The sequence below is a fragment of the Protobothrops mucrosquamatus genome, unplaced genomic scaffold (assembly GCF_001527695.2).
Source record: "Protobothrops mucrosquamatus isolate PMUCROS unplaced genomic scaffold, P.Mucros_1.0 scaffold197, whole genome shotgun sequence".
NCBI classification, from domain to species: domain Eukaryota; kingdom Metazoa; phylum Chordata; class Lepidosauria; order Squamata; family Viperidae; genus Protobothrops; species Protobothrops mucrosquamatus.
The window spans coordinates 607,751-627,792 of NW_015386553.1; the positions used below are offsets into that span (position 1 = coordinate 607,751).

General features: G+C 35.5%; 1 protein-coding gene across 1 annotated transcript in view; it reads left to right on the forward strand.

The window, feature by feature from the left end:
• The window catches only part of ETS2 (ETS proto-oncogene 2, transcription factor), a 15,104-nt gene extending 4,237 nt beyond the window's left edge, over positions 1 to 10,867 (forward strand). The window contains exons 2-10 of the mRNA XM_015813806.1: positions 518 to 589; positions 3,681 to 3,795; positions 4,222 to 4,341; positions 4,693 to 4,893; positions 5,657 to 5,740; positions 6,615 to 6,857; positions 7,275 to 7,538; positions 8,046 to 8,164; positions 9,400 to 10,867. Coding sequence (XP_015669292.1) covers positions 518 to 589; positions 3,681 to 3,795; positions 4,222 to 4,341; positions 4,693 to 4,893; positions 5,657 to 5,740; positions 6,615 to 6,857; positions 7,275 to 7,538; positions 8,046 to 8,164; positions 9,400 to 9,615 — 1,434 coding nt within the window. The 3' untranslated portion in view covers positions 9,616 to 10,867. The remainder of the gene's footprint in view (positions 1 to 517; positions 590 to 3,680; positions 3,796 to 4,221; positions 4,342 to 4,692; positions 4,894 to 5,656; positions 5,741 to 6,614; positions 6,858 to 7,274; positions 7,539 to 8,045; positions 8,165 to 9,399) is intronic.
• The last annotated feature ends 9,175 nt before the right edge of the window (positions 10,868 to 20,042 follow it).

Here is a 20,042-nt window from a genome sequence, read left to right on the forward strand (position 1 = left end):
ACCCTCTGGAACGAACTGCCCCCAGAGATCAGGGTGATCCCTGATCTCCCTTCCTTCCGCCGCGCCCTCAAGACGTGGTTGTTCCAGCTTGCGGGACTGGCCTAAGGGATTTTAAAGGGGTTTTAATTATTTTTAAATTTGATGAGTTTAAATATTTCTTTTTAATCAATTTTAATAGGTGTATAATGTGTGTGTTTTTATCTGATTGTTAGCCGCCCTGAGTCCGTAAGGAGAAGGGCGGGATATAAATGTAATTAAATAAATAAATAAAATAAATAAATGAAAATGATTTGTCTTGTTCATCCATTATTTTAAAGATCATTTACATTTAATTGTAGTTTGCTACATATGTGTATTATATATAAGAAAATTGGCTTCTTCACCTCAAGATGAAAGAATTCTCATATAGGTATACCTTTATGAGCTGCAATAGATGCACCATTTGGATATAACCATGAGTTATTATTTTTTATTTAATTTATAAACCAATACTTTTGTATTTTGTTTCTACTTTTAGATGAATGAATTTGGAATTAAAAACATGGATCAAGTAGCACCTGTTTGCAGTGTATATAGAGAATTGTTCAAGGTAAGCTATGAAGGAAAAACAGATATGTGTAGTAAAATCCAGCTTAAACCCTGGGCAAAGCATATCAATTTAATGAACAAATTATGAGACTGTATTAGTCTATATTATGCTATGCCAGCAATAATTAATGGTTTCATTGAATTTCACTTATTACTGTTACTGATTTAATAAATGACACAAATCTACAGTGTCATTTTAATCCTAATTACATTTTTTTTAAAAGAGAACAATAGTAGTAAGTAATGCTCTTAGTCAGCAATTAACTCTTGCCTGGTCATCTCTACAAAAAATATTTAATATGCCATTAATATAACTAAAATTATTTTCATATCACTGTCAATCTCTATTACAATATCACAGTCATTATATATCATATTATGGTCTTGATATTACTGCTATACAATATTTACATATAATTTTTAAAATATCAAATTTATATATATTTGCTTGCTTTGACATTGTAACGTAACCTTTTAAAAATAAAATATAATTAATTATATAATACAATTAAATTATATTGAAAACCTTTCTATCAGTATTGCCTCAAATTCAAAAATCAGGATATGTACAGAAAATAGTTACTTATTTGTTAGCTTAATAGTAAGCGTTAGGACTATTGGTTCACTTACTTAAAAAGATGTCATAATGTAACACTTTTGATAGACTCTCATTAACCTGGGCTGTGTCACTTATTGACAGAGCTGGTTGTAAAGCATCTTGTGGGCCTAATAAGTGACTTCCATTGGCCTTGAGGAGGCAGACCCATCACCGTAGGGCTTTTGTGAGAGCTTTAAGATTTGGCAATGAGTGCCATTTCCCACTAATCCATAGCAGCTCTGACATAGGACATAATATTTTATTAGAGCTAGTTGGAACTAATCTATAGAAGTTTTAAACATGCTTATTTTACTGTTTAATTTCATGTTTTAAACATGCAGAATACTTTTGAAGTAAAGTATCCCTTTTGATCTTACAGAGTGTTGCATTTTTTCCAGTGACTCAGTGTAAGGGATCATTTATTTACACAAAACAGAGGAGTTTCCAGATTATGTTGAAAGTGTTTGTCCTTTCCTCTAAATATTAGTGATGACTCAGATCTTTTTATCTATTAACACTGAAAGAATTTGTCATTACTATGCCAGCTATCTAACTTTCTAATCATTTCATTTATACAGCAAATTGCTTAACTTCTTGATGTTGAACTTTGTAACTTGAAAAATCTGTAGTTTCACTATTCCAGACTGAAACACTCTGACTAAATTTTATACAGCTCCTTGGGTAGCTCATTTAAACAATATATGAATTCTGTAATAACTCATTAGAAACTTATGCTGCATTAATACTAAAATGCCTGATGGTACTGCTGCACCATCACTTTGATAAGTGATTTATAAAACAATACAGATTAATACAGCAACATAACCACAATGAGATATAAATTGCATTTTGATATGCAAACTGAATTGTTCCAGGCATGTATTGCACCAGAGTTTCTTGCATTTATTTATTTATCAAATTTGCATGTCACTCAACTCCCAGTGACTTTGGGTGACTTAGGATCAGGCTATTTAAAAAACCCATTCTCCCATAGGACTCTGCCCATACGTTATGGCCCCTAAAAAAACGAAGGCTCGTTGCCTTAACTACTGTATGTATTACTGATGAGATATTTAGCATAATCATGAAAAGTTATTACGCAGTTTGAGAAACCTCTTCTGAACACAAAAAAATCTTAACATTTGTAACTGAATCAGACATTTAACATAATGCATGGTTCATCCTTCTAACTATATATGGTGCCAGGCAGTCATTTAAAGGCATTTAATGCAAGTTTAGTGTATTTAATGCAAGTACTGATGCATGTAAAAAATGCAGGTCTTTAAATAGTGCGAAAAGGCCCGAATAACTGAGTCCAAAATATATTGAATGTTATCAGAGGAGCTTTTCAAGTTCCCAGGTCTGTATCTATATTTCAGAAAAAAAATCTTAAAATCTTTGTATGCTGTTAGTTGATATTATGGAAAGAAAGTTATTTTTTAGAAATGACTCATTAGTACAGAATGCAAGTATTCAAATTCTTCCTCAGTGACTTATGAGTTGCACTAACATTTTTGAACATGTATCCAAGGAATTTTCAGTTCTGAGTTGGAGATGATAACATTTTTATGATTTGAATTGAATTGAATTGAATTGGTTAATTTCTATAGCCATCCATCTCAACAAGTAACTCTGAGCAGCATGCATCATAACCATAATAATTTAAAACAATTATAATAGTTCAAAATAAACATATATAGCATCAAGCAAAACGGTTGCTATGGATATTAATACAGGCAGGAAACGGGGCTCTTAACAAACCCGGCAGCCCAGGCACACAACCAAGTCTATACAGCCTTGTGAGTGTTTGATAGGGTCGGAGTCATCCTGACTTCTGAAGAGAGACTATTTTAGAGGGTAAGTGTTAAGGCAGAGAGGCCACGTCTTGCCGTTCCCACCTACTGACATTCCTTAGCTGATAGGACCCAGAACATTCTCAAACTGCCTGACCAAATTGGACAGGTAGAAATGATTGGGAGAAGACTGTCCCTAAGGTAACCTGGCCTCAAGCCATGAAGGATTTTAAAAGTGATAACCAGCATATTGATTTGCACACAGAAACACACTGGTAGCCAGTGCATTTCAGGAAGCATTGGTGTTAAATTTGTCAAATATCCAACACCCTTTACTACCCATGCAGCCACATTCTGCACCAATTGAAGCTTCCAAATACTATTCAAAGACAACTCTATATCGAACACATTGAAGTAGTCCATGTGAGAGATCACAAGGGCATGAGTGACTGTGAACAAAGTCTCCTGATCCATGAAGAGCTGCAACCAGCATATCACCCTAAGGTGTACAAAGGGATTCCTGGCCATTGCTGCCACCTATTCTTCTAGCAGGAGCCATGAATCCAAGAGAACTCCATATTGCGCACCAGATCCATCTGGGGCATTGCCCCAAATTAGAATGCCACATTTGCTTTGTCATAATATATTAAACTAGCTGTGGATGTAATAAGATACTCACTTTGATGTTTTCTATCTTTCAGCGCCAACATGCATTTGATAGCTTTGAAGGTGCTTTGTTTACTGGATTCTATCCACCTCTAAATGAAGATCAGACACTTCAGGAAGTGCCAACTGGCCTTGATTCTATTTCTTTTGGTAAAGCCTGTTTTTATAAGCACTTTTATCATGCTAATTAAAGGAATTCCAAGTCATTTGGGCAAGAAATTAAGGAGGAAACAATCTCCAGATTATCAAAAGTCATTGCAAAAGTTCATATTTTAGAAATGTTTCTATGGAAAATAATTTGTGCACAAATCTTTATAATCATTATGTAGCCTTAGAAGTAGAAAGGAATAAACTAGGAACTATTACCAACCTTATATTAAGAATTCTAGCTAGGATTTCCAATATTTTCCAGTATTGTAATATTAACAATTCAGAAGCTATACTACTGACTGGATTTATTTGACATTAGACATTGATACAACATTATACCTAACAAAACAAAACATCCCTTCTTTTTCTGCAGATTATTTTCTTTGTTCTTGTTATGTCCAACATTATAATTCCTTTGCTTTTCAGAATCAAACTCTTCTGAATTGCCCCTCTTAACTCCATGTAGTAAGGCTGTAATGAGTCAGGCCTTAAATGCAACTTTCAGTGGCTTCACAAAAGAACAGCACAGATTAGGCATTCCAAACAGTAAGTGGAGTTTTTTTCTCTCTTCTTTTCAATTAGGCTAATTGATAGTTGTATTTTTTCCCCTCCTAATATAATAAAATATTTACCATACAATTTTCTTATCCTAAACCATTACTTGCAAATACATTCATCTCAATAATGGTAACGTTCACATGAATATGCTTAAGATTGTATCCTATATATCTACAGTTGTAAACTGAGTTAAATATTAAGAGTGTTAGCTCCAAAAATATGTGGATTCAGGTGGTAGTAAAAGGGATAGTAGCTATTATATTTTAGTGTATGCTACTACAGCTTCCCTTGGGGGGAAAAATCTTGATAAAGTATTTTTTATTTTTTTGCTTTCTGCAGATCCCTGGCTTTGGACACAACATCATGTATGGCAATGGCTTCTGTGGGCTACCAATGAATTTAGTTTAGTGAATGTGAACTTTGAGAGATTTGCTATGAATGGCCAAGAGTTATGCAATCTGGGAAAGGAACATTTTTTGGAACTAGCACCTGATTATGTTGGTGACATATTGTGGGAACATTTGGATCAGATGATAAAAGGTGACTAAACTAAATCAAAGTAATAGCTGAATATGCAGAACACACAAACCAGTTGTATTGTGGCAACATTGAGAAAACACTTGTAAAATTTCAAAGTGAATTCTAACTTGCCAGTTATTTATATCTAAAGGAACTAGAGTGTTTGCTTTTGCTTCCCGTACTATTTGAGATTATCTTAATATGGGAGTTCTTGTCTGTTTTGATTAAGCTAATTTAAGATGGATTCATATACTGTGCTAAGACAAAACCAAACATATGTGGTCCTAGCTACAAACATATTTGGAAGCAGATGGAACTAGTCCAATAAAAACCAGCCTTACCAGGAAAACTCATGTTGTGACTGGACCAGTCAACATCTCTCAATTAAATATAAGGATTGCCATTGTGGTGAAATCTTGAAGGAAAGGAGAGATTGTTTTACATTATTGAAAGTGTCAGTGTAATACTGCAAATGTAAAAAATACATGCATCTCATTGACTTCACTCTCATTTATTTATTAATATGTGACTCTGTACAGCTTACAATAAAATAGATAAAATACATAATATAAAATTATATGTTTTACTTTTAGAAGTATAAGTTGGACTTAACTGTGATCAATTAAAGCGTTTTAAGTTCCAAAACAATAAATTATTTTCAAAATGGCAGGTAATTTTGACATAAAATATGTTTTGGTGAAAATGCTATCACTCATATATGACACATTGTCAAAGCAAATTCTCCTATTTAGGTATATATTTAAACATCTTTGTTTGTTCTCAGACAATGAAGAGAAGCCACAAGATCAATATGTGGAAAATTCTCACCTTACTTCATCTCCACATTGGGTCAACAACAACTCCTTAGGTAAATTTTATTTCAATAATTATAGTATCAAAATTAGAGGCGCACAATTTCCGTTTAATGTGAATAAGGCTTCTCGTTCAGTATCTGTATTGAACAATAACAACAAAAGATCTTAGGCTAATGCATTTAAACTACAAAAAGTGTTTCTGGGTTTTTTGTTTTGTTTTTTTTTACTGGGGGCATGTCAGTGAAAGAAGGAAATGGACATAGAGAAAAACATGGATAAAGTTCAAAATATGTATATAGTTCAGTAGTAGAAACTTGCAAAACAGGAACTTTGACGAAATGGCTTATGTTTCAAATCAGAAGCTGATATTTGAAATGCAGAATATCTCATGTGATGTTAGTGGCCAGATATACGTACTTTGTTTTGACAAACACTTCATACAGTATAAAATATACAGTGTTTGAGTTGGATCAATTATATCAATTGAATGTAAGAATTAGCCATTATTTCATCTCTTTGTGAAGTATGATATATTAAATATTAAATAAGTATGGTATATTCAGTTTTGCTTTACTAAAATGTTAGAATCACTAAAATTAACACTATGTTAAGTTGAAGTACTAGTTGCTATAAATGCTTTAAAGTTTACAAAAGCAATTGTAGACATGGAAGTGCTTTAAGGTAGTTATACTAGCAAGAGACAAAGTTATATTATCTTTGTATTTCAGCTGGTTCCCTCTTTCAAAAAAGTATAAAGATTATATTTTGTTTAGTTGAGAATATGGATAAGGGTAGCACTTATTCATAGATTGTCACTAGATTTAATTCAGGAAAGTCCTCAAATAAAGTTGTTTAATTGGATGGTAGGTGCTATTGAAAAAATAAAGGATTTCTAACCACAGTATTGTGGGGTTTTGTTTTTTTTAGGCACTAATGTTGAACAAGTGCAGTATTGCACTCAAGTACCCAGCTATCCAAAACCTCTAAGTTTTCAAAAAAACAGAGCTCTGGGAGATGTATGTCAGAGGACAATTGGGCCAAATCTTGTTAATCTAAAACAAGAATTTCAGATGTTTCCTAAAGCACAATTAGAGACTGTCAATGTGAACTACTGTTCAATGAATCAGGATTTCACAAGAAATAATCTGAACTTGGTGTTGGATAATACAAGTAAGATGTCTATTTTCTTGTGTTTATGAGCAGTTATATATTCAAATATGAGGTTGCTTATTTTTGTTTTACTAGCCCATTTCTTTGCTTATGACTTAATCATAAAAGTGATTTAATGGGTTTCATAGACTTAGTCTTTAAATTGATAATTTTACTGATTACATCTGGACAAAGCTACAGTAACCTGGAGGGGGTTTAAACATCTCTGAAGTATGATACATTTTACCATATCTGTTCAAATTAGCATAATCAAATATATTTGTAAAATTAAAGTCTAATGATATTTAGGGGTTGTATTCTCCTAGTTCAATTATTTGTATGTTAAATAAGTACAATATTTTAAAATCCAACTTCAGGTATAGTAGTTATTCAGATTTATGCAAATCTCTATTCGTGAACTTTTCATCTTTTCTCCAGGTAAACCCAGAGAGCATGATTCAAATGACAGTGGCACAGAAAGTTATGAAGGCTCAGATTCATTGCTACAGTCTTGGAATAGTCAGTCCTCCTTAGTAGATGTTCAGCGAGTCCCATCTTATGACAGCTTTGAAGATGATTGCAGCCAGTCCTTGTGTCTGAACAAACCCACGATGTCCTTTAAAGACTATATTCAAGAAAGGAGTGACCCTGTAGAGCAAGGGAAACCAGTTATTCCAGCAGCAATCCTAGCAGGATTTACAGGCAAGTAAAATATTTTCCTGTCCCCTTTTTGTCTTTAGGCCTACTTGTTTCAATGATGGTGGAGAGATTCAAATGAAAATTGTGTATGCTAAGACTCTTATTCAGGACTCTCTGCTTAACCTGAAGTGATTATTTTGATATAAAGCCCATAATTTCACAACATTGCCTTGTCTTTTAATTCTATTTTTCAAATAAATTTGGTTCAGTTGAAGTTCAGCGTGCTCTAAAATGTAACAACACTTTAAGAGAGAAAAAGATTAATCCAGACAACTGTTCTGGATTTAATTTTTTTTTAAAGCTTCATCTGTTGTAATAAATTCCTATTATTTACCATCTTTTTCTAATATAGATTCTGGTGTCTGGTTGATCTTTTAATCAGGAAGATTTTTAAAAGAATTACGTACTTAATATTTAAATCTTGAAAATTAACTTTTCTGACATTCCTATGAATCCTTGAGTGTGTCTTTCTGTGTGTATACTTTAACCATTTTATTTTGATATTGATAGGCAGTGGACCCATACAGCTATGGCAATTTCTTCTAGAACTTCTGACTGACAAATCTTGTCAGGCATTCATTAGCTGGACTGGAGATGGTTGGGAGTTTAAACTTGCAGACCCAGATGAGGTTAGTAATTCAAGTCATCCATTATTAAAAATAAATAGAAGTTTATAGCAGCTAGCAGGGCATAGCTGTAGTAGTTATATATCAAACTAGGATTAGGAAATTTGAGTTTTCAATCTATTCTTAGCCGTAGAAATTCACTGTGGGATTTCATGGTAGTTTCTATATTTCTAGATAGAGATCTATCTATCTCAGTCTCAGTCCAACTTACTTTACAGATTTGTTGTTCTGATCAAATGAATGAAGATCCCTAATTAAGCCACTTTGAGGCTCCTGAAGAAAAGGCAGGGTGTAAACTAACAAATTACACAGAGCCACCAGGAAGAAAAGGGCCACTTCAAACATCTCATTCAGAAGCAATGATGTGTGATTATAGCCTCAGTTTCATATATTAATATGGAATTGTACAGGCAAGTCTCTGATTAATTACATTGTATACAGTTTACAGTTTACAAGTGGTTCTAAACTTACAATCTTTTGTTTAATGACCATTCAAAGTTATGACAGCACTGAAAAATGTTATTTACAACCAGTCCCAACACTTAAAACCATTGCAGCATCCCCACAATCACATAATCAAAATTTGGGGATTTGGCAACCAGCATGTATTTATGATGATTGCAGCATCCCATGATCATGTGATTGCCAATTGTGACCTTCTGATTAGCCAAGTCAATGGGGGAAGCTGGTTGCTTAATGAACATATAATTCACCTAACTGCAGTTATTCAATTAACATGGCAAAAAAGGTCATAAAATCAGTGTGACTCAGTTAATGGCTGCATCTCTTAGTGATGGAAGTTCTGGTCACAATTGTGGCAATAGGTCAAGGACTACCTGTATATCCTTAGTTAATTTAAATACAAACTCTCAAATTATGGAACTTCATATCCTCTTAAAGGAAGATGTACTAAATTAGAAACGAGCATGGAAATTGTGCTCTTTATTGAGATGTAGACTTTGATGCTGCAGTAACTAAGTAGTTGCTCAGTAGCTAACTTTTTATTGGTACTGAGTTTTGCAGCTGAAGTTTTACTTGGACCCAGTTATGTATTGTAACTGAAGTTTATTGTTGGACCCAACTGAGAGTTACAGTTGGACTTGTGTCTCTGTTAATGACTGAGATTCATGGCATGTGGAAGAAGACTAATTATTCTGCTACTTTTAAAGTAGAGTTTAATACCACTTCACTGGTATCTAAATAACTACATTAAATTATTTTCTTTCTTCTTATCTCAGGTTGCAAGAAGATGGGGCAGAAGAAAAAACAAGCCCAAAATGAACTATGAGAAGTTGAGCCGTGGCCTGCGTTATTATTATGATAAGAACATTATTCACAAAACTTCAGGCAAACGTTATGTATACCGTTTTGTATGTGACCTACAAAATCTGTTGGGATATACAGCAGAGGAACTCCATGCAATGCTAGGAGTGCAGCCTGATACTGAAGACTGAGCACTGCGGTCTTGTGAGCTTTGGATGCAAGAACGCATGAATCTGTGAATTGGGACCTTCTGCATCAGTCATTGGAATAATCTTCTGACTGTTTGGAGTAGTACACTGTTGAACTCCTAAAAGAAGTCTTTTCATAATTGGGGAAAGAAGTGGATTCAATTTCAGGTGGAAGAAAAAGAACTTACGTATCCAGCCTTTTCAGCTGTCTTTCCCGAGGTCAGCCCAGTTCCTGACTGCAACCTGAAGATAGAAAAGTGCTCTGGGGGCTCGGGGTTCAACTATGTCAACTTCTGTATAAGTAAGGGTGACACCCAGACTAAACCTATTGGAATTTCAAGCATTATCCCCCTTCCCATTTTACTGTTAACAACCTTGCAGACATTACATATCATCATTTGTTTTATTGAGGGAGAAAAGGCTAGGTATCTTTTATTTAATATAGGTGCCACTTAAATTTACCAAGGGCATTCTTTTTTAGAGTTGTGTATGTTTCATCATACACATCTTGGAACCAGAAGGAACAATGGCAGAGATTCCGTACAAGGACATAAAAAATATACCATTTCAAAAACTCTGTATATTTATGTGTGGTGTGTACGCTTAAGCATGTTGATACGTTTCTCTGGCAGTGAAAAGCTATTTAATAAATATTGTATATTGTAATTTAAAATCATGTAAACATCTGAAGTGGAAAGAATGTGTTTCAATTCAAAAGAGCAGCTTTTACAGCATCTTGGAAGATTTTGATTTTTCAAGGGAATTTATATGAAATAAGTACACATGCCACGTGCCCTGTCGCAGAAGACTGTTTAAGGCTGACAAACACCTGAACTTTTATGGCAAGAAGCTAATTGTTCAGTCTGGGTCATAAAGTCTTATTTGAGTGATGCTGTAACTGAAAATAGAAATGTTGCTAAAACTATATTTATTAATGGAAAATCACTTCTATGCATGTCCTTTTAAAAACAATTCATATATATTTCTTATTCTGTCAATTGTCCCTTTGCCATCCCTGTCATTCACCTATAATGAATTATCCTGATTAAAATAAGAATTCTATTTTTGAAAAAAAAATCTCATTTCTTTTCTGCAATTAGAAAACAGATATATAGCAGCTATTTTTACTCCAAAAGCAAAAAGCTTCACTGGGAAACATGTAATTTGTGAGAAAACATTTTTAATTTGAAAATGCTGTAAACTTACCAAATGAAGTTTAAAAACATTTACTTTTATTAAAACACCTTGAACAAGGGCCAGTAATTATGTAGTTATTTATGTTTCAAAGTTGTTACTTAACTTCCTCTTAAACAATTCATTGATAAATGTCTAAACAAGACAAATTATATTTGCCTGATTATTCCAGTATAAATACAATCCCAAATTTATTTGCCTGTACAATGCTGGAATTCAGCTGCATATGTTCCATCTCCTGGTCAGCATTGTTCTAGGGAAGAGATAGATATATATGTGCATGTACATACCTGGTTAGCTCTTAAATGATGTTAGCAGTAGATGTTAGCAAGGGATATTATAAAAGTGAGTAACTGAAAACATTGGTAAATCTATAACTTCATTTTCATTCAATGTACTTTTACGTTGGAGAACTAAATCAGAGCTTATGTTCTTGTTTTCAGGATAGCTTTAACTTGTGCTTTAAAAGCAATCATTCTAAGTCACATGAACTTTTTTTTAGGTTATATAAACATTGCCCAAGAAAAGAGTACTTGCTGGTAAAATACACATCAAAATACAGCTGTGGAAAATTTGGGGAGTTTTCCATGCATGCTTTCTAATGGCAGATGCATCTTGTATTTCATTTTCCCAGCCTTCATCTTTTTGAGGGGGAATTTAATCCAATCATTTTATTTCATAGTTTCCACTTTTGTAAATTTTAGTTTCGGTATAATGTGAAGGACTTGAAACAACATGTAGATTAGGAGATCCTCACATCATATGCTTACATTAGCAGACAAAAACATGCTGTCTGGTTCTAATGCCAGTTGTTTTATTATGCAAGATGTTTTTTTTAAAGGAAGTTTTTTAAAGGAAACTTTCCAATGAACAAAATATGATATATATATATATCAATTCACCACATCCTTTCCCGGTGTCTTTTATATTGGTTATAGTACTGTGCTTAGATTGAAGTATATATTTAATATGATTACCTTAAATGCAACCAGCTTAGTTCCATAATTAATGGAGATAGCGATAAAATACCTGATTTTGTCATTCCCTGAGCAAACTGACATTCTAGTAGCTATATAAATGCAGGAGAAGATAACGTTAATAACCTAAATGCTGTAATGTACTTCAGCTGACTGCTAGTATCTTTTACCTAATGGCAATCTTGGGAAGGGGACTGCCAGCCACGTGAAAGCCAATAAGTTTATCATCCCTGGTAATGAAAAGATGGGAAGAAAAAATGCTGGAGAAGTGAAAGATAATTATTTCTTTTTGTTGTGCTTTGGAGCTGCGAAAAACAAGCTTTTGTCTTTTTCCTTTGAGGGCTATACTGCACTTAGTAAACATGGGTCTACAAACTATTAAGAATTGCTCATTTCCAATGATGTCATAGGCAAAGTCCATAGGTTAGGTTCCCATGACAACCAAGCACACATCTATTCTAACAAGAATTGGGGAAGACGCTGTTAGCTGACACTGAAAAAAACAATTTTTTCTATTGGCGAAACTAGCTAAAAATAAATCTAGGAACTGAAAGCTAAAGCACCAGTTACCCTCATCTAACATGCTATGGGAACATGCAGCCTTCCAAAGTTATGAAATATGTTCTTAATTGAACACACTGAAGAGAATGTGGTAATGTTGTGGTAAATTTTGGTCTTTTAATATTGCTGTATGTCTACAGAATAATACAGAATGCAAAGTTCTTGTCTCATTTACAGTAAAAGCAGAAGAGATGTTGCATCATAGCAGTAAAAAAAAAATGTCCAGGCTACTACAATAGCCTTCCAAAACGTACTCAGCTATTTTGGCTTTTAACTGTCTGCTCAGCACTGCAATGATACTGATAGGGCAGAATAGATGCATTTTGTTTTTCTGCATCAACTATTCACAACATTGATAAACTAATTTAGACTGCTACACTTTGGGGCAACAACATGAAACCAGAGATCAGTTGGTGCTCAGACGTCAACTCTGTGATTGGCTTTTTTTTTAATAACCACGCTTGGCACTAGATTATGAGAAAAATATGCTTGTGAACATGTGAGGAATGTCATTCTTTCACAAACAACCACTCATAGGATTTAAAAGTACAAGATTTTTCATCTTTGACAGTATTCAAAGGAAACTTGCTTGCTCATTTAGTTATTAATGTATGCACTTAGGGACCATCTAACTTAGGGAATTAGAACAGAAAACAATAAATCAGTAAAAAACAACCACACACATTTGATAGCCTCCACTTACCTCATTTCTGTGTAGTGTTGAATAATATGTGGTAGATTAGAGCTTGATACAAACAGGGATGGTAAATAGACCTGCTCCAACTCTTGCCAAAAGAAAAACAACCCATTTTATCCTCCTTTTACACTACTATCCTGATCCCCAAGAGCATAAAATATGGTTATGATGGCATGTTGTTACACAGAAAAGCTGAAGGCCTTTTAAAGTTTATCTTTTAAAAAAAGGCTTTAAACTTTATATATCTTTAAATAGGCTCAAGAAAATTCTTAATTTGGGGACTGTCACCCATACACACATATGTGTTTATTGCTGTTATTGTCATTTGTTTGTTCATTTTAATAGTTTTTCTAGATAGCAGCTTACCAACAAAGAAACATGCAGAAACTCATTAATTGCAATGATTCAAACTGTTATCTCTAGAAATCACACTTTTGCTGAGAAATCGCATTTTCCCAGCATTCCCTTCCAATTTTACTATGATGGGAAAAATATAATTCTGTCCAGAGCTCTTGGGGACATTGTGGCAGCAGCACTTCCTGAAATGTGGCTCTGGAAGAGACATGAAAAGGGGAAGGAGATGTTGGAAATCCCCATTGTGGTTAGCTTTGCCCTTTTTCCACTTGGCAACAGTACATTTCTGAACTATTCATTCATTCATTCATTCATTCATTCATTCATTTATGAGGTGATACTTATACTTTCTTGAATTTGAAAAATTTAAGCCTAGAGGAATTGGCAATGTCTCATTAATCATAAGATATATTAAGAGGAATCATCCAAAGTTTCTGCCTGGAGGTAGGATTCCACTTTGGAAAATGTGTTAAGACCAACCATGCTAATTCCAATAGAAACCATAACTGTTGTATATGCTGATAATTTCTAAGCAATGAAGAATGAGGTGGGGGGGGGACACAGGGTGTGGCAGATAGATATGAAGGTGGAAGCAGATGAACTATCAGATTCTTTTGAAATATTTAGACTAATTTGCAATGCACTTTCACAGCTCAGTTGAGTAAATGATGCACTATACCAAAAGCAACCTTTAGTCTGCCCTTTCAATCCTGGCATAATTTCTGTTGAGGCAAAACTGAAAGGTTGGGTTGTATTTTTTTAGTTAAAACTAGGATAACATCATAACTAGAGTGGGTTGCAGTCCTATCATAAGATAGTTATTTAAACCCAAGATTATAAATTTATGGACTAAATAACTATTGGAAATGGAGCACTTGAAACAAGCAATAAATCAGGCCTCTGCACTGCAAGAGTAATTAAGGCAGAATGTGTTCAAAGATATTAGACCTACACACCATTAAATACAAAATGTGAAGTAGCAAGGACAGTTGAGTGGTAGGCTCTACCTCAGGGGTGTCAAACTGCCAGCCCGTGGGCCGGTTTCATCATACTGGAGCCGCGCCCACCCCATTGCTGGCAAAAAGCTCCGATACGTCGCGCGAGTCACGTGACATCACGAGTTTGACATGCCTGCTCTACCGTATGTCCAATTTATGCCTTGATTCTTCCATATAAGGTTAGGGTTAGTGTGAGGGTAAGGGTTAAGATGAGCAATAGAATAGAGTTGTGATTATTCTCTTTACTGCACCCCTCTTTGCTCTATCTATTAAACACTTCGAGCCCCAAGTGTGCTTTCCTTTCCTTCATGGAATCAATTTCTCTCCTCCCTGAAAAATGACTCACCTCATGCACTATGGAGATAAGGAATTCACTTGTAGTGTCTCTTTTGATGATTGGAGGGGAGACTAAACAAATAATTTAAATAAGGGTTATCTTAGTAGTTTATATTTCTTCACACTTTCATTTACTAGATCATTGACTTCAAATAGACATAAACCAATGGAAAAGAAAATTACATTAACATAGAATACCATGAGTGATGGATAAACAAAATGATCCATGCTTCATACTCTTTAAAAAAGTTCTGCCCTTGGAATTAAATTAAATATTAATGTAGACATCAGCAAGTATTGAGAGCCCAATTGGCAAAAGAAAGATCAAACTGTACATGTTGGAAACATGCAGAAGTGCCCTTCATCCTGCAGTAGATAGACAATGGCTAAAATAATGGTGATGATTACTAAATTAGTAAATTGTTCTTGATGAAGAGCATCTATGTTCAGAGATCTACCTATTTACATAGCCTAGACCAGGGCTTTTCAACCGGTGGTACGAGTGCCACTTGTGGTACTTTGCCACATGGCAGGTGGTACGTGATTGCTAGCCAAGTATAACAGGGGAGGGGAATGATCCAAAGCGAGCCAAGCCTGAGGGAGAGGCAGCTGCAGCTGCAGGATTGTCTGGGCTTGGCAGAAGCCCTAGTAGCCGCAGGGCTCCAGCTGATTGGCTTCCCGAAGCAGCTTGGAGCTGGAGGTGAACTGAAGAAAAAGGGGGGGAGAGGAGAGGCTATAAAAGAATGTGGTTTGGGTAGGGGAAGGGGAAAAAGACATCAGGAAAGGTTTAATTCCTTTAAACAAATGTAATTTGTTTTACCCCCTTTAACTGAGTCTGTGGCTTTTAGAAAGTTTTCTTTGAAGGTAAATAGGCTTAATTTAAAGCTAAAGCTTTTTGCAATTGCCGGAGCCTTTCAGTCAAGGATTGCAACATTGTGACATGTGACACGCCTGAGGCAGCTTAAAGAGGGGAAAAAATGGAGTTTGTGTTTCTTTATTTTCTTCCTTTGCACTTGATTCCTGTGTCTTTAAGGGTATAGGGAAGGGATTGGAAAAGCTCAGAAGGGCCAACCAGCTAGCTCAGGAGTCTACAAACTTAGCAACTTTAAGACCTGTGGACTTCAACTCCCAGAAGTCCTCAACCAGCCATGAGGGCTGAGGAATTCTGGGAGTTGAAGTCCACAAGTCATAAAAGTGCCAAGTTTGAATTTATCATACATTTGTCAGTGCAAAGGGAAAGTGATTCAGCAAAGGAACAGCCACAGAAGAAATTAAAACTGGTACTTTTTTTCTTTTTCTCTACAGTTTGTAATATTTTATTAGATTATAGAATAAAATACAAAAATACAAAAGCAAATAGTAGGACATAGTGGGTAGGAAAAGGGGGGGGGAAGTGAGGGGGAGAAGGGAAAAAGAACAGACTTCCTCTGTTGCAGTAGAAGGAAGCGTTAACATTGAATCTCAACTTTTTACTTTTCCACGATATTATAAATAGCCATTTCTATAACAACAAATGAATCTAATCAGTAAAACCCAAAATTCTCCCCCCCCCTTTTTTTGACACCTTGCTAAGCACTGGTGGTACTCAAATATTGTCATGTCCTAAAAGTGGTACTATCTGTGAAAAGGTTGAAAAGCCCTGGCCTAGACAATGGATGGTGCCCAATAATTGTCAACAGAGGTTAAATATTCTGGGGGGGTGGGGGGGATAGACAAAGTTGCTTTTTCATCTTTTGTGGATATCTTCAAAAGCAATGTTTTTGAAGAAACTAATTCTTTTTTTGTAAGGGAATAGTTAAGGATGAACTTGGGGATAGCTGTTGAGCAAGATTTAAATTTACCCCATTGCTAAGGAACCTACTGTTTGGATTTTTCTTTAAACTTTCTTACATATATTTCTGAATTTATTTTACCTTATAAAACTAAGCAGATACCACCTCGAATTGAGATAAATGTTAATTTAGTAGCACACTTCCACCCCCAAACCCTTCCAGAACATGCAGTTAATTTCTTGGTCTTGCTAAAGCATAGGGCTGGCTTTTATAAAAGACACAAAAATGCACACCAAACATTTTGGCCTTAAGGCAATACATGACCTTCTAAATTCACTGTTAAGTAACAGGTCAAGTATTTCTGAAATTCTGTTCGTACAGAGAGAAGGCAAAGATTCAGATCTAGATAGAACTGATACCTCAAGTAATGTTCTCCTTATGGCGTGCTTAGATGAAGCGGTGGATTGTTTATAAAGGCATATCATACCATATGTTCAAACAATTTGGTGGAAAATTAACATACAAGGGTTGCCAATTATTTTTTTTAATCATTCACTGAATCTTTACTCTCTTCTTATAATGCCACAATTCTTAGCTGAATATATATAATTTTATTTGGGAAAAAATATCTCCAATTTTAACTTTAAACCTTACTATCAACGTGGTTTGGAGGAGGGGAGGGAGGGTCTGACTGTGTGGGAGTATTGAATGCTAGGCAGAAGCGCCTCTAACCAGGTATATGCCTCTCTATCCCTATTCATTTGTGGATGAATTACATGGATTCCTTTGTCTTGGGAAGAAGCAGGAGAGTAGGGAAGGAGGACTGATGGATAAAAGACCGGATAGGGCAAGGAAAAATATTGTGGTATAGGTATGGGAAAATAAGGGCAGGCCATTTCCGGGAAAGGTGGCCTCAGTGCTTAGGACTGATGCCACATTCTGTCCCCCTGTGCTCAGCCTCAGGAGCTTTTGGATTTCTGGCAGCTCTGGATGCCAATTGCTGCTGCTGAATGCCAGGTCAGTATGCAATAAAGCTTCCCTCGTCCATAATTCAATTGTGGATGTGAATGCTGCTCTGCCCTACATCACTGAAATCTAACTGGGCGTGGAGGTTGGGGGGTCCCTTCTCTTAAATGTGCCTCCCAGGGTTTGGGGTATGGCACAACCATGACCCCAGGTCAGGAAGGAGGTGAGACTGTTGTCTTCTGTGATGGCCATAAGGGCCCCTTGCCTTGGACATCGCCAGGTGTGAGACCTTTTTTGTGCCCTAGCGATCATTGGGGATTACTGCTCATTTTTACCGTCCTCTCTACAGTGCATCAGCATACCTGCCTGCATTTCTGGACCTTTTTCTTCCAGAAATTAGATTGGCCTCCACCTTGCTTAGCCCTAAAGATCTGGCTCTGTTTTCTGGTCTAGGGCCTCAAGACAGTGAAGGTACCTGTCTCCTTGGCTATGTTGGTGATGGTTTGTTTTCTCAGCTGCTGCGTATTTTAATTCTGAAGATGCATCTGTTTTATTTTTGTTATTGTTCACTGCCCAGAGTCATTATCAAGATGGGCGACTATATAAATTGACTAACTAAATAAAGTGCTTCATATTATGCAAAATGTAGCTTGAAAGCTAATGCAACCACTTAAGGCTCACTACTGATCACATTCCTGACTTTGCAACATGGTACATAATCAGAATCATTAGTAAGAATAAATGCATTTGCACTCAAAAGATAACACATTTTAGAATATTGATATCTATCCTAGAGCAACTTTTTTTAAAAAATATTTTTTTCTTAAACCAGGTCTACACTTCTCAGAATATCAATGGTCCTCTGGTAAATTGCAGGTGGCCTGCATGCCTCTTTTGCACCGGATTCAGGTATATGGATAAGTATCTTACTGCTGCTAAGTAACAGGTACTCTTATGTAGCATGCGATTTATGGCATTAGGGCTTACCTATCACCCAACTTCTCATGTAGACAAGACACTATCACAGAACCAACCTTACAAATACAGACTTTCCTGTCACCTAATAGTGCTGTTCTCTTCTTTCACCCTGTGTTTTCAACTTTTGGAGGACAAGAATTGCTGAAGTGTGCCCTTCTTATAGTGTAGCTGAATGTTAAACAAACAAACAAACATACAAATAAATAAATAAATAAATAATCATTGGAGACCAGATAACAGAAAAACATAAATTTCTCCCCAAAAACAATGCTAGGAAGCAAAAATAGTTAAGGCCAAATTTAAAACAAAATAAAGCAACAATAACAGATGTGCTGATTCATAGGGATATGATTTAAGTTATGAAGTTTAAAGTGAACTGATCTTAACCATCATATGTGGACAGTAAACACAAAGGACATGTGATTTGTAATAGTTCAACTATGAATTTCTCTGTAGCAATAGTAACTGCACGGGACAGACCGAACAGCCCAAATATTAAAAATACCAATCTCAAAGAAGAAGCAAAGGGCCTAGTGGTCCCCAAGTGCAACTAAACTTAAGAATTGCAGGTCCAAATTAATCAGGGCTTAGTCAGGAATGATTACACTTCCTTGCTGATCCATGACACTAATGCAAATCACCATGGGGACTCATAAAATCTTCTGCTGGTATTATTTCCCAATTAGGTTAAAGGCAAAGGAAATTTAGCTGTAAGTAAGATCTGTTCTGAGTCTGCTCTAAACTTTTTAAGAAAATTCCATTTCCATTGATGAACTCATATGCATTAGTTCATTGAGGGCCAGTCTCATTTAGCAATTAAATGTTTCTCACTATTAAGTTTAACGGTTACTGCGGTCTAAAGGATGCTGGTTTTTAATTTTGGCTACTAGTTACTGAGCAACTGGGTCGAACCAACTATTCAGAACCCTTTTAATATTAGTTTCAGGAATAATAAATATAAGGCCAGAGGGATCTATACTGTGGGAGTTCATTGCTTAACATTTTTAAGAAGAGGTTGGGTAACCGTTTGTGTCAGACCTGCCCCAGCTCCTTAGAAAAGAAAAGCCTTTGACTCCATTTGGTTAAAGCAATGGGTTCTTTTACTAAGGATGGTGGTTGCAGTAAAGTCAAGCCAGGTCGGAAATCTCTCATGCTCACTAGACACAAAATGAAGGTGTAGGTTTGCTCATAGCCCATCTCTCCCTCTGTGACCAGTCCGTTTTCAGTCCACCAGAGCTCGCAAAAATGTTTGGAGAACTCTGAGATGTTTGGGGGTAATATGCATATTTCTCAGGTTGCCTGGCCATGGGGTACTGGTAGAAACAGGATTCAGATGCTCTGGTCCTTCTCACCTGACATTCCCCCTTCCCAATTTCCTATCATGTACACACAAAGCTTTAATAATAATAATAATAATAATAATAATAATAAATTTAATTTATATGCCGCCCTTCTCCCAGCGGGACTCAGGGCGGCGCACAACATATTTAAAACAAAACATAAATACATTCCCCCCCGATAAAACCGAATTAAATCAAATTTTAAAGTTGTGTCTTTGTCAAATTGTTAAAAGATAAACCCCAAATAAAATCCTCCC